This window comes from Taurulus bubalis (assembly GCF_910589615.1).
Source record: "Taurulus bubalis genome assembly, chromosome: 6".
Classification (NCBI taxonomy): domain Eukaryota; kingdom Metazoa; phylum Chordata; class Actinopteri; order Perciformes; family Cottidae; genus Taurulus; species Taurulus bubalis.
Window position 1 is genome coordinate 26,862,812 of NC_136594.1, and position 12,589 is coordinate 26,875,400.

At 43.7% G+C, this 12,589-nt stretch overlaps 1 protein-coding gene across 1 annotated transcript in view; it reads left to right on the forward strand.

The window, feature by feature from the left end:
- sorcs1 (sortilin-related VPS10 domain containing receptor 1) overlaps positions 1-9,067 on the forward strand; it is a gene marked incomplete at its 3' end in the record, with an annotated part of 151,907 nt that extends 142,840 nt beyond the window's left edge. The window contains exons 22-27 of the mRNA XM_079220231.1: positions 696-808; positions 2,826-2,960; positions 5,495-5,594; positions 6,523-6,628; positions 7,167-7,324; positions 9,006-9,067. Of these exons, the coding sequence (XP_079076357.1) occupies positions 696-808; positions 2,826-2,960; positions 5,495-5,594; positions 6,523-6,628; positions 7,167-7,324; positions 9,006-9,067 (674 nt within the window). The remainder of the gene's footprint in view (positions 1-695; positions 809-2,825; positions 2,961-5,494; positions 5,595-6,522; positions 6,629-7,166; positions 7,325-9,005) is intronic.
- Positions 9,068-12,589: the final 3,522 nt, after the last annotated feature.

The following is a 12,589-nucleotide window of genomic DNA, read 5'->3' on the forward strand; positions in this document are numbered from 1 at the left end:
ACTACGACCACTAGAGGTCAGAGTCGTCCTCTTGTATCGGTGATGAACCATCTGAACAGATCAAAAACGACCTTCTGAACCTGACTAGAAGGTGTGACAGGCCTGTTCTAACCGTATCTACGGGAGTGATAACTGCTGGCGACGCCCACTCAATCAGCTGATCACATTGGATCGTCTGCCTACCTTAGAGAGCCACTCAGGTGTTCTGATCGGTGTCTGTTGGGCGTTCCTCTCTCCAGGAGAACAAATAAAGGAGACTTTGTTTTTGAACATTGTTGCTACTAAACTTTGGAACTCTCTCCACTAAAGAACTCTGTGGATATTTTAAAAAGCAGCTCAATAACCACCTGATTGGATTTGCCTTTGTTCATCAGTTTTCCTTCTTCTTTTGTATTGTTTACTTTCATGGAGACACGCAGCGGTTATATAGACGGTCTCATACGGATACACTGCCTGTTCACAACACGTGTGGTCGCTCATGCTTCTTCTTAATTGGCCACGTTGCAGCAGTGTCACTGTGGCCATTATGAGAACTGAAATGAATCAATGAAAGTGAGACTCGAGTTGCGATAAATAATCAATAGGATTCTCCTCTCTGTGTGGCGCACATGAGCAGAATCTAAAGGCGGAGCTCTGCATTGTATTGACAGATGAAAAGTAAAAGCAGCTCACGTGCGTTTACTTTCTCCCCGCAGAATATTTCCGCTCTCATCTGCTGGCCTTTTCCTCAAACCTGGACGACCACAACCCTGATGTTGCAGAATGGCGGCTGGACGTGAGCCGAGTCATCAAGCACTCTCTGATCCAGGTAAAGCTCCCGGGTCTTTTCCCAGAAGCCCTCGCTTTACTCTGGTAAAGGCCGTCGCCGCTGGTCCAGACCTCTGGCGCTCTATTAGTGCGGTGTGACCTCTCCGGCGCTTTGAGACATCTTTCTGACTTTTATGATGATAAATGACAATGCAAGAAGAAGCAGGACAGGGGTGGGGTACAGTTCAAGAGCATGCTGATTGCAGCGGCCCAACACACTGTGTGGGAGTTCAGGGCCGTGTGGTAACAAGGTTGTGTGGAGGGGAATAAATGTCAGTGTGTGCCTAATGTGTTCTGCGCTGACCTGAAAGGACGCTCAGCGCGACCTGCCAAATGTAAGACGTGACTCAAACCCACGCACGCCATTGGCAGGTACAGATTTCGCCTCATTAACTCTGTTTTTGTTCAACATCCTCGCAACGTCGGCCCTCGTCTGCTTCCTGGCAGCAAGAAATCTGAGCCTTGCATCATATTTTCACACTTTCTGATGCCTCAAAATCTAAATCGATGCCAGAAATAAACCCGGCTGTTCTGTCTTCAGTGAACATGTCTGTTGTGTTACTTGTTCTGACAGCACTTGTCCATGACACCCCCAGCCTGGGAGGCAGAACACACACCACAACAACAACAGCTTCCAGTTGAAGATGTAATATGAAACCTCACCAGAGTCACTGCATGAAACGCTGGGACATGAACCGGAGGCTCATGTGGGAATTATGGAAAACGTGTAATAAATGACAAGCTGTCTATTGGTGCTACAGTCACAGCAGACTGACATGGATGCATGAAGCCACATAGTTCAGCTGCATGATGCTGCTAAGAACGTGTCTGAATATGGTTTAAATGTGCTGATACTCAACATTATGTTTCCAGGGAAAAACGATTTTTCTCCTGGAATATAGTTGCAGTTTAAACACGAGGTTGTAAATTGAAACCAAACTAGTTGTAAAACCTCATGCTCTAGCTAAGAATAAGCACTTTGTTATGTTATTTAAGTTTTCGTCATTAAAGGAAGTCTAGTTGGTCTGTGGACACGACCAGCAGTGTCTGTTTGACCCATGCAGCACGCTGACCTCCTCCATCATAACTACGATCATAAACCTATTTGTGATTCCTCAAAAACAAAACTAGTCGGGCAGAACATATATTTGTGTCAATGCTGTAATATTATACATATATATATATATATATATATATATATATATATGTATATATATATATAGGAATATCATTCCTTGGCCTTCAGCCCGTGTGCTCAGGATGGGAAGATACTCAATATTAATGTTACGATTCATATCAATGTATTCATCAAACAGGTTGCAAATCATCATTATTTCCATAATAACTGAAATGATAGAAACATTTGAAATGTTGTTTAAAAACAGCAAAGTATGTAACAGAGAGCTGATGGTGTTCTAACACGACTCGTACTTTATGATAAATATTGTTGTATTTCCATCTACCGCACCACCTCTGGAGCAAAGCAGAGATTCTCTCGTGTGGATTTTTGTTTTTGTTGAGAGACTGTGTAAGTCCAACTGAAACAATAAATATCTGAAATGAATATAAAACAATTCAACCCACCTTTCTCACTTACTGTTAGCTCAAATGTTAAACATTGTCTAACGGTGATCCTCAGTCGGGTCCGTTGATCTCTACAAAAGGATGTTTTAACAAATACTATTTTAATATTTGATTCTAAAATAGTTGATGAATTTTGTTCTATCGAACAAATCTACAACTCTTTAAATGTGTTTCTAATAATGGTATCTTGTTTAATAACATAATCAAACTAAAATAGGCTACTTGAAATCATTCCAAGGTTTATACAAGTCTTCAAACTAAAAGAAGTGAGACAAAACATTCTCTAAATAAATGAAATTGCCAAACATGTGATAGAAAAGAAGAAGTATCTCTTGTAAGGATGCATCTCAGAGAGCATCCATGGCAGATGACAGCTGTTCATGCTCTCAGTGCTGATGAGAGGATGAACTCTTCTTCCTCTCCTCCTCCTGCAGGCCACAGGCGTCGGAGAGGCCCAGCTCCTGGTCACCATCCTGCCAGGTCTCCCCACAGCAGCGGAGTTCTTCCTTCTCCCTGACAAACTGTTAACTGAGGGCAAAGCAGAGAAGAGCGCTGCTCATTTAGATCAGGTGAGACAACAACAACAACAACGTCATTCCTTCTTTTCCAGTGTGTAGGTGGAAGGATTTCACCTCGTTATCCTCTTGGTGATTCTCCCATCACACCGTGCATATGTTCAAAACGTCCTCTCTCTCTGTCTTTGTGAGTCACGGGTTGATCCTCTTTTCCAGCCAGCAGCTCGCCCAGTAATTGCTCCTTGAAGTCTAATCCCAAAACTCGAGTTCTCCCTTCCTCCAGCAGGTGTCAGTATCGATCTGTTGAAGCATGTCCAGGTTCTTTCATAGAGTCTAATCCTGGAATACGCCTGAGGAATCTCTGCAATAGACTCATCAATAAGCCTGACAAGTATTAACAAGTTATCAGGGGGAACGGCTTTTAAACTCCCCCGAGTCACATCCTGTGGGGTGTCGGGGCGGGGAGCGGGGAGCGGGGAGCGGGAGGCGGAGTCCCGAGCCGAAAGGAGCCAGACAAAGAAATTGTCACGCTTGATCGGTCCAATAAATCACCGCCGTATCAAGATGGACCGAATTAGCTCTGAGCCTCGCTAATAGATAATGACTGATAAGAGCGTTGGATCTGCTCTTCGTGGGAAGACTTCCACTGCATGTGTGGGGAAGGAAAGTGGGAAGCAAATCAATCAGATTCCCCTCTTCCCTCCGCGCTCACACCTGGTTGATCGCCTGGAAAGATCCTCTCTCCCACAGGCCGGCGATAAATCCTCATTCAAGGTTGGCATGTTAAAAGTGAGCAGCGCGCCCTGCTTATTAGAATGTATAATAGATTCACTGACCCTGGTATACAGTGGGAACAAAGTAATTAGTCAGAGCATAGTCTAAATTTAAACTGCTAAGAAATATAAAGGGGAGAATGAGGCACTACAGAAATTACTCACATCACTATTAATTTGGCAAATGAGGCAGATGAGATAAATGGAGGCTCTGCAGAGGAAAAACTAGGACCGCACAGAGAAAATGGTGTATTTTGTTTCGCTTGATGGCTTCTCTATGCAGCTGTGCAGATGGATATGAGAAAGAACACTTTTATGGTATGAGAGTATCCTTGAAAAATACACACATTTACTGTTGAGAGTGTTTAAAGATTAGAGCCTCTGGGTAGGGATTCATAAAAGAAAGGGTCCGTGTGGGGAAATCGATGATGACTACTGTGGGTCTGGGTAATCCGCCCGGTTTGTATCAAAGTGAGACGTTCTCAGTCCAAAAGGTCACTTGCCAGTCTGGAAAGCCGAGTGAGGCCTCTTCCTCTGCATTATGCAGCGCAGTGGAAAGGTCCCGCAGACAAACACTCTTACGTAAACAGGAAAGCACAGATGGGCTTGCTGGCAGAGATGTTTCTTTGGATTATGAGCACAAATAATGCAGTTGAATCCTAGCTTCATAATGTTCAGTGTTTAAAGTGCATCAGAGTTCATTTGTGCCCATAATACTTCAGTTCTGTCTTATCTTTTGTCTGTTTTGCGCAATGTTGTTATTATTCGGTCATTTCTTTTAGAACTTAAAGGTGCAATAGTAGATATTAGCATATTAACAATGGATCACATACATGTGTAATGTGTAAGGTGTCATAACAAAGCAGCGACCTCCATGTCTGAGAAATGAACCCAAAAGCTGCAGTTCCTCACATGTCCACTTGAGGCTGCCTCCACAGACCTCCATGTTCAAACCCTTAGAGCAGACACATGTTTACAGTCTGGTACAACAACAGTTTTGGTCTCTAAGATGCTCGTTCATGAGAACTGTACAGACGGAGTGCATTACTATGTAACTTTTCTGTATATTTGATTAAAGCTTATAGTTGTGCATAATTAAGGGTGTGTTTGAGGGACTCTGAGGAAGTGGCTATTCAATTTTGCTAAAAAAGGCATATTTTGCTTTAAGCCTTTTTTTAACCCTTTGTTTTTTATCAGGCATAAAAAAATTAGCGTTCCAATTTATATCACATTTCAAAGGAATAGTCCTCCAACCAATGGGTGATGTCACGGTGTTCACTCTGCCTACGTGTATATACTCTCTATGAGAGTTTCACACCCACAGATAATTATCACCCAACTTTGTATTTCCCCTCAGAGCCAAATGATCTGTTGGCTCCTTTTGGCTCATTGTCGCCCTTTCCGCCCTGCGTTGGCTGGATTGCCATCTGTGCAGCTTCCTCTGTGACCTGGACGTGAGCTAACAACGGTCCTCATCATGACGTGCTTCTGCTATTTCGTCCACCGTCTGTGCTTGGCAATCATTCAGCGACTGACTCGGCAGACATTTAAACTAGAACACCTGCGGAAGTGCTGTCAAGGGCGAGCGATATTTGGACTCAATTATTTTTCCGTCTGACATTAAAAGATTTTGATGCGTCTGTGTGAGATTGATCAGGACAACAAACCAATTGGCTGTGAAATGTCAGGACAGAGTTATTAACTGACGAGTCCAAACCCAGAGCTTCATGATACCGAGGCTTGATAGTCTTGGCGATGGCTTTACTCAATTTCTTTGGCTTTTCTACTAAATGAAACTATGTTGTTTCTCTACAGCTCTCTGAGGTTCTGCTCAGCGCCTTGAATCAGAACCTGGTCCAGTTCACGTTGCGGCCCGGGGTCCAAGTCACCGTGTACGCGGCACACCTATCAGCAGGTACACGCACAGCATGCTGGGAGATGCCCAGCAGGGCCTTTGTAGTTCTTGTAGTGGGACAGGATATAAAGCATGCAGACTATCAGGAGACCTAAATACACTGGCCTATGGAAGCCCATTGGGGTCCGTATTCAAATGAAAATGTACACTTGAAGCGGAAAATGTAATAATAATAATAATTGCATTATGATGTTCCACACGTGGATGTGTTATTTGAGTAAAACTTTTCAAATGAAAATGCAATAATCCAATCGTCATCGTCACATACCAGATGGCCGTTCTATAACCATATTAAAATGACAACGGAAAAGATCTTTGATTCAACTGTCAATTTAAAATTTGACAATGGAGCCTAGTTTTCTGTTATGGAGCCACAATTCAATTAAAAGTACAAGTTTCTAACGATTTGAAAAACAAAAGAAAATCATTTGACATTACATGTTCAAAGACTTAACCACCTGTGAATTTAATTATTGCATTTTCATTTAAATATGCACTCAAATAACATACAAATGTGGATAATCAGAATGCTAACGTTGTATAACTCTGTTCTCGTTTACATTTTCCTTTGAATAAGTTCGATTATGGGCTTCCATAGCGGACAATCAGGTATATTATAATTTTTGCTGCCCCCGTCAACTAATAACCCTGTGTCTGATTGGCTCCCACCATGTAGCTACACAGAGACATTCAGAGAGTGAGCATCGTTACAAGTATGTGTGCCTCTTCCTATTGGGGATGCTGCTACTGTCCTAAAGGGGCTTTTAAGATAAAGAGTAAGAAAAGTCCATAATACAGAATTTTAAAATGCTTCATCCATGATTTAAATAGGTGTACATGCTCTTGTTGACTGCTCATTGCATGATTCAGCTGCATGGAAATACAGCTTGTGTTGACGCTGTTGTCTCTTGTCTCCCTGTCTCTGCAGCGCCTCTAGTGGACACCAGCAAGAACCACAGTGGCTCTGCCATGCTAATGCTGTTATCAGTGGTGGTTATGGGTTTAGCTGTATTTGTCATCTACAAATTCAAGAGGTAAAGTGTTCATGGAATGTCTGGTGTGTATATCCGTCACGCTGTACGATAGGGAGGTGGTGAAAGGTGCTGTAGCGTCCTGACAGCCCAGTAAACAGAAGCCGACGGTCGCCTTTCAAACGTCTCCAACAGGCGCTTCTCAGTGGAGAATCGGCTTTGCTCTTCCACGTCTTTTGGAATCCTGTGGAGATTCTTTTGTCAGGTCATTCTTTTGCAAAAGAAATGTCAGTCAGCCTTCAGCCGCTATCAATAATAAGCCCTTTGATCGTGAGCGGTTGACCTTTTCGGAAATGTTAAATGATGTCCAAGGTGCAGTTTCAAGATAAAAGGGCACGAGGGATCATGAAAAACGTCAGCTTGTCAAATCGTATTGCATCTGTGTAAATACTGATCTACATGCATCTGTGCTTAATCACACGATTCAAAGTCACAAACAAGTTGAGTAAATTAGGAATGTCGGGTGTCGCCTCCTAGCTCTCGTTGTTTTAGTTAGGCCGCTGTCTTTGTCCCTTTGCCTCACTGTAACTCTTTCCTCAAGGAAGATCCCAGGCCTCAACGTCTATGCGCAGATGCAGAACGAAAAAGAACAAGAAATGATGAGTCCAGAAAATCCAACAGAGGGCACAGCCGGCTCCCAGCGGGCCGTGGTGCATTCTTTGGAGATTCTGGACACAGAGTTGAACTCACGGCCCATCGGTAAGACCCCCGCTCTGGTTGGACTCTTATCTGTGATTGGGCGCTTCCATTTTGTTCCCTCCATTGCTTACCTCCCACCATTGTGTTTGTTGTTTCACCAGACTCATCCTGTGCTTTTTGTTGTGTGTTTCTCAGAAGTGAAAGGGTCCGGTCACGGGGTGAACGACAGCAAAACAAATCAATGAGTATGGTGATAAAAAACAGCTGCTTCTCCATTAATCCCCTCAGTGCTGTCACCTTTTAATCACCCGAGAATACAGATGAGTGACACATTGAAGGAAGATCCAAGTGCAAGACGTTTGCTCAAACATCGCCCACAGGTGTGCCGTCGGGTTGAAACTTGGTGCTGTAAAGGCATCGTATGCGATTCATCGTTTTCATATTCATCAAAGGATTTAGTAAACCTGTGTGCCCTGTGTGGAGACATTAGCATTGTATTTATCTGTCTCCTCTGATTTATTCAGGTTCTTCCTGTAATTTGTCACCCACCTGTATTATTCTCATACGATATTTGATTGTGATGGCCTAACATGAAGTTGTTACCCAACTCTTTTATGAATTTATGACTGCAGTCTTTTTTTTCAAGGCGATATAAACTCTGCTATACGCCTGTGGCACTATAAATATGAATAAGTAGGGTTTGACATTGACAGATATTGTTATTAGCTTATATTCAACATAATATGTCTATGCCCTGTTTCTTTCAAATAAGACAATGCACATTTTGAGAGTTAGTGTTAGCCGGGAGATATTGTTGTGGAACTTAACAACTTAAAAATTTGGTTTTGCAGGAAATAAACTACAAGTCTGTTGTAGTAAAGTCTGCTTTAAAGTTACACAAATCAATCTACTTTTACATTGAAGGGATAGTTAGGGTGTTTTGAAATAGTTGTGTCACGTACCTATCCATAGTCAGTGTATTAACTTAACTACATTACTGTAGATGGTGGTCACAGAAACGGCCACGAGTACTGACACAGGACCTTAAAACAAGCAATACTCTACTCCCCAGCATGAAGAAGTTAGCGGACAGCGATTCAGGTTCCGTTGCAGCCGATAAGCAGACGACAGATATCCAAAGGCTTCCTCTTCCATGCGGCGTCCATTATCTACAGTCCGATTAGCAATTTGCATCGTGAGAATGTCGAAGGAGTGGAGAGACACCGTCTCACTGGTCTAAATAAACATATAGGACATGCTAACAAAAAGCTAACTTGTCGTCACACCGACCATAGTCCGCTCCGACGTGATGGTAAATCTTTACCGGACTACAAACGGAAACCAGAACGCTTCCAATACCTAAACCTGGTCCTGGTGCCTTCAAATGAAGAGCCTGTTTAGAGATTAGCAGCAAACTGATCACCATGGTGGAGCTAACGCAACTAAAGAGCGGTGGAGACCCAAACAGAACAAAAAGGAGAATACACGTTGGACTTCCTTTGATTGAGTTCCCAAACACAACTCCAAATGAATACTAACGTTGCTCCATGTGTGCTGGATGTCTAAACTGTTTGCTAACATATTTTCCTCACTCATGAACGTGTCATATGTTTCCAGCTTTCTGCCAACAATCAATGAATGTATCAATGCATATGTAAAGACTCAATGTTCTTTGTTTTTCAGCTACTAGTACCACATGTCCTCTGACACCTGTTTCCTTCTCTGTCCTCTTCGTCCCCAGGATGTATGAAACCTCATGTACATGTGACATTCTCCACAGAACTCCCCACGTACATCGTCTAATCTCTGGACTGGATTACCACTCCACGTCATGGATATGTTTTTGTATCATTTGGGACACGATGGTTTTGAGCTTTATACCTGTGCATGTTGGACCTTGCTGACACATACTGTGCTCTGTTCAAACCAGAAGAAACTGTGTACAGGTTATCATTTTCTTTCAACATATGTGAAAAACTAAACATTTTAGGAATCCATACAGGTCAGACACATAATTCAGAGGGAGCACCAGCATGATCTTCAGAGGGGAAAAAAATTAAATAAGCAACAATGTTTTGTTTTTGCTTACATATCTGAAATTGGTTTGCTGTTTTATGAAGCTAACAGCAGTAGTGTATTATTTATTCATATGAATATACTTTCATGAAGTATGTTATTGAAGTGAATTACACATTTATTTACTAAATCATGAATGTCTATGTTATAAATTTGTGTACTTTAATAACAAGTGTCATACTAAACAGAAATGCTGTAATACAATGTGAATAGGGTACTTCAAAGCTTTTGGTCCATTGTCTCTTGGAAAGCTGATTAATGGCACAATACACATTTTCTACTGAAACATTTCCTTTTTTTCCAGATTTTAATTTATTAACAAAAATACAGGGTTTGGTTTTCTGGATACATTTAACATTTGCTGTTAATCTCATGCTTCTGGTACTGTTCATGATACAGACCAGTTTGTAAAACGTGTTGCAGAATAAGTGACCACTCGATGGCCATGATGCTCCACTGCACCGTCAGGCTGCAGGTGAGCCGACACAACCACAACACCTTTTGGGACTAGAGGAAGAACTGGGGGTGAGGGGTAACAGGAGGACTATCCCACTGAAATAAGTATTCTAAAGTGGTCCGCGGCCACACCCCCCGATCAAAGCCAACATCCCTGCTGGAGGCAGAGTACAATTTATAAAAGCTCTGATTTACGATGGCAGTTGGAATGAGATACAACCACTTTGTGGAAGAATCCAACGAGCATGGCGGCGGGAAAGAGAGAGAGAGGTGTTAAGAGACATGGAAGAGTGCTTATTGGGGCCAAGAGTGTTCTATTGGACAGAATGAGAAGAGGCTGCGTTCTTGAATGCGTAATGTGGCCAGTCGAGCTCAAGGCTGGCTAAGGTTGGTGACACATTTAGGGTAATGTCCCGACCCGCTCTGGAGCAGCACCCATCTTCATCCCGGCTCATTATATCACACTGTAAGAGCAGGAGAACTAGAGCGCAGATGCTACCAGGCTACACAGACGGTTAGCTTGTTGGGGAGGACTGTCGAGCCCCGTGGTACTTTGTGTGCGGAATCTGACAGATGTAAAGTCCTGATTGATGGCCTTCAAATCTTCAGAGGCAACCTTTCCGGATTAGTGTTCCCTCTTTTTACTCTGCTGAGACGTAGAAATCCAGCAGGAGTGTGGATGCTCTTTTCTACAATTGTTCCGTCGTGGCTGTGCAGGCGTTTCCACAGTAGATATATTCACATCGCAGTCAGTAGAGAATGTAACTGTAGACTCTACAGAGGAGCGATGGTTAGACGCTTGCCTGCAACACACACTCTCTGCTTTGCATAGCGTCGCTTCATTCGGTCCACTGAACACCACTGAGAGAAGTTTACAGCGATGGAATTTAGTCGGGACGCAAGTGAATCGCTCCTTAAGATGTTGAGGCATATCAGGGGAGGCGGGGATGCACAGTGGAGAAAGAATATGCCGGGGTCACAAGTTCAAAAAGGAATCCAAATGAGTGTACTCCCTGGTAGCTCTGTAGTGGAAGTACCTGTCAGGAACATCATTATTCTGGACCCTGGGATGGAATGTGGATGGTTGATGCTGGGGGAAGGTTGCTCCCTGTACAAGACCGGACTACCAACCAGGCAACTTGAGGCAGAGCAGCGGAGGGACTCCAAGAAGCCAGGTTCAGGAGTTTGTTAATACTGTATGTATCAGTAATATTCATTATCAGTTGAAATGACAAGGATGTGTGGAGGATTAAGGGGGTAGATACTTTAAAAGAAACATAATATAAGTGTCATTAGTGTATAATCACTTGAGACTAGAGTGGTTGTGTTTTAGTAGCTTAGAACGAGTCCTTATCTAGATAGAGAGCGGGTCTTCTTCACGTCAGCCATGTTTCTACAGTAGCCCGGTACGGACAAACCAACGGCTCTGGAGAGGGCTTTTCATGGTTCTACATAACCTGAAGGCCACCGTAGTCCCCCGACACCCTTGGAAAAGAGGGGGGTCGTGGACGGGTATTTAGTTGGTTGCAATCTGCAATGAAATTGTACACGCACTCCTCCTTTAAGGCCAAATTTGCATCAGCATCAGCGATAATCGAAAGGCCCCGTCTTGTCGATCAAGTGGTCATTTGGGGCGTGGTCATTTGGGGCGTGGTCATTTGGGGCGTGGTCATTTGGAACAGGTCGATTGCCCGGCTCCCAGTAGCGCTGTCTGCAGCTTGTGGACGTGTAACGTTCGTGCATCCAGCATCCAGGCGACATGTCTGACTGAAGCCCCGCCCCCCGCTGCTGCACACAGCACTACCGCTTGTTCCCTCAAGGTTTATTAATATTGATCGTCGCGTTGCACCAACTTCAACGCTGCACACGTCCTCGGGTCCCCAGCATTACACCACCAAGTGTGGAGTCGATCAGATGAATGGGCGGCGGGCGCACACACACTTTCTCTCTCTCTCTCTCACACACACACACAGATTCCTTGCTTTTAAGTTATATTGTAGAGAATTGAGAAGCCTTTGACCGTGACGATCAGCTCTTCCTCCACATTGTTTTAAGTTCTTTCTGTAGTTGAGTGGAGTTAGGGTATTTGCATAAAGTTGAAGCTTCTCAACGTCTGTCCTTTGTGCCACACTGAGAAGGTCTTTGAGGCCGCAGTTTCAGAGCTGAGCATTTTTTTGGATGAGGTGTGATGAATCTGTTTAAAATTAGGCGTTTATATTTCAACGCTGCATGCAAAGAGGATTTTGGTAAAAACTCTGGCTTCCATCTTCATCTCCATCGTGGCTGTGTGAGATCGCAGGACAGACTTTGCTCTCGGCCATGAAGTGATTTATCTCGTTCCATCGCATGGCGTAAAAAGGGTCATTTCACTTCCTGGTGGTGAGTTTTCGGAAATCAGCAAAATCAGTGAAAGATTTAGGAATGTAGCAATACAAGAAAGATTGGATTTTTCTACATTAAGGAAATGAAGGAATTGTTGTCAAGTGTTGCAAAGTAAGGATTTAAAGTACCGAGTTAGTTTGAGGGAGAGATACACAGTAGTCTGAAAGCTCAGAGCCCGGGGAACAGGAAATGACTCTGGCCATGAAGAGCACCTCCTGCCTGTGGGCTTCACTGGGGAAGCACTGGTCCCACTGGCGGGACGCCCCGCTAACTGGGGCCTCCTGTTAGTGGGAGCTGTGATGCGGCAGCGCCTGAGAGCTGTAGACTAGCTTCCATCTACTCTTTTTGTCCCTCTCCCTCCCTCCGTCTTTCTCTCTGTATCCTCCTCCCTGCAGAATTAGCAAGATTATT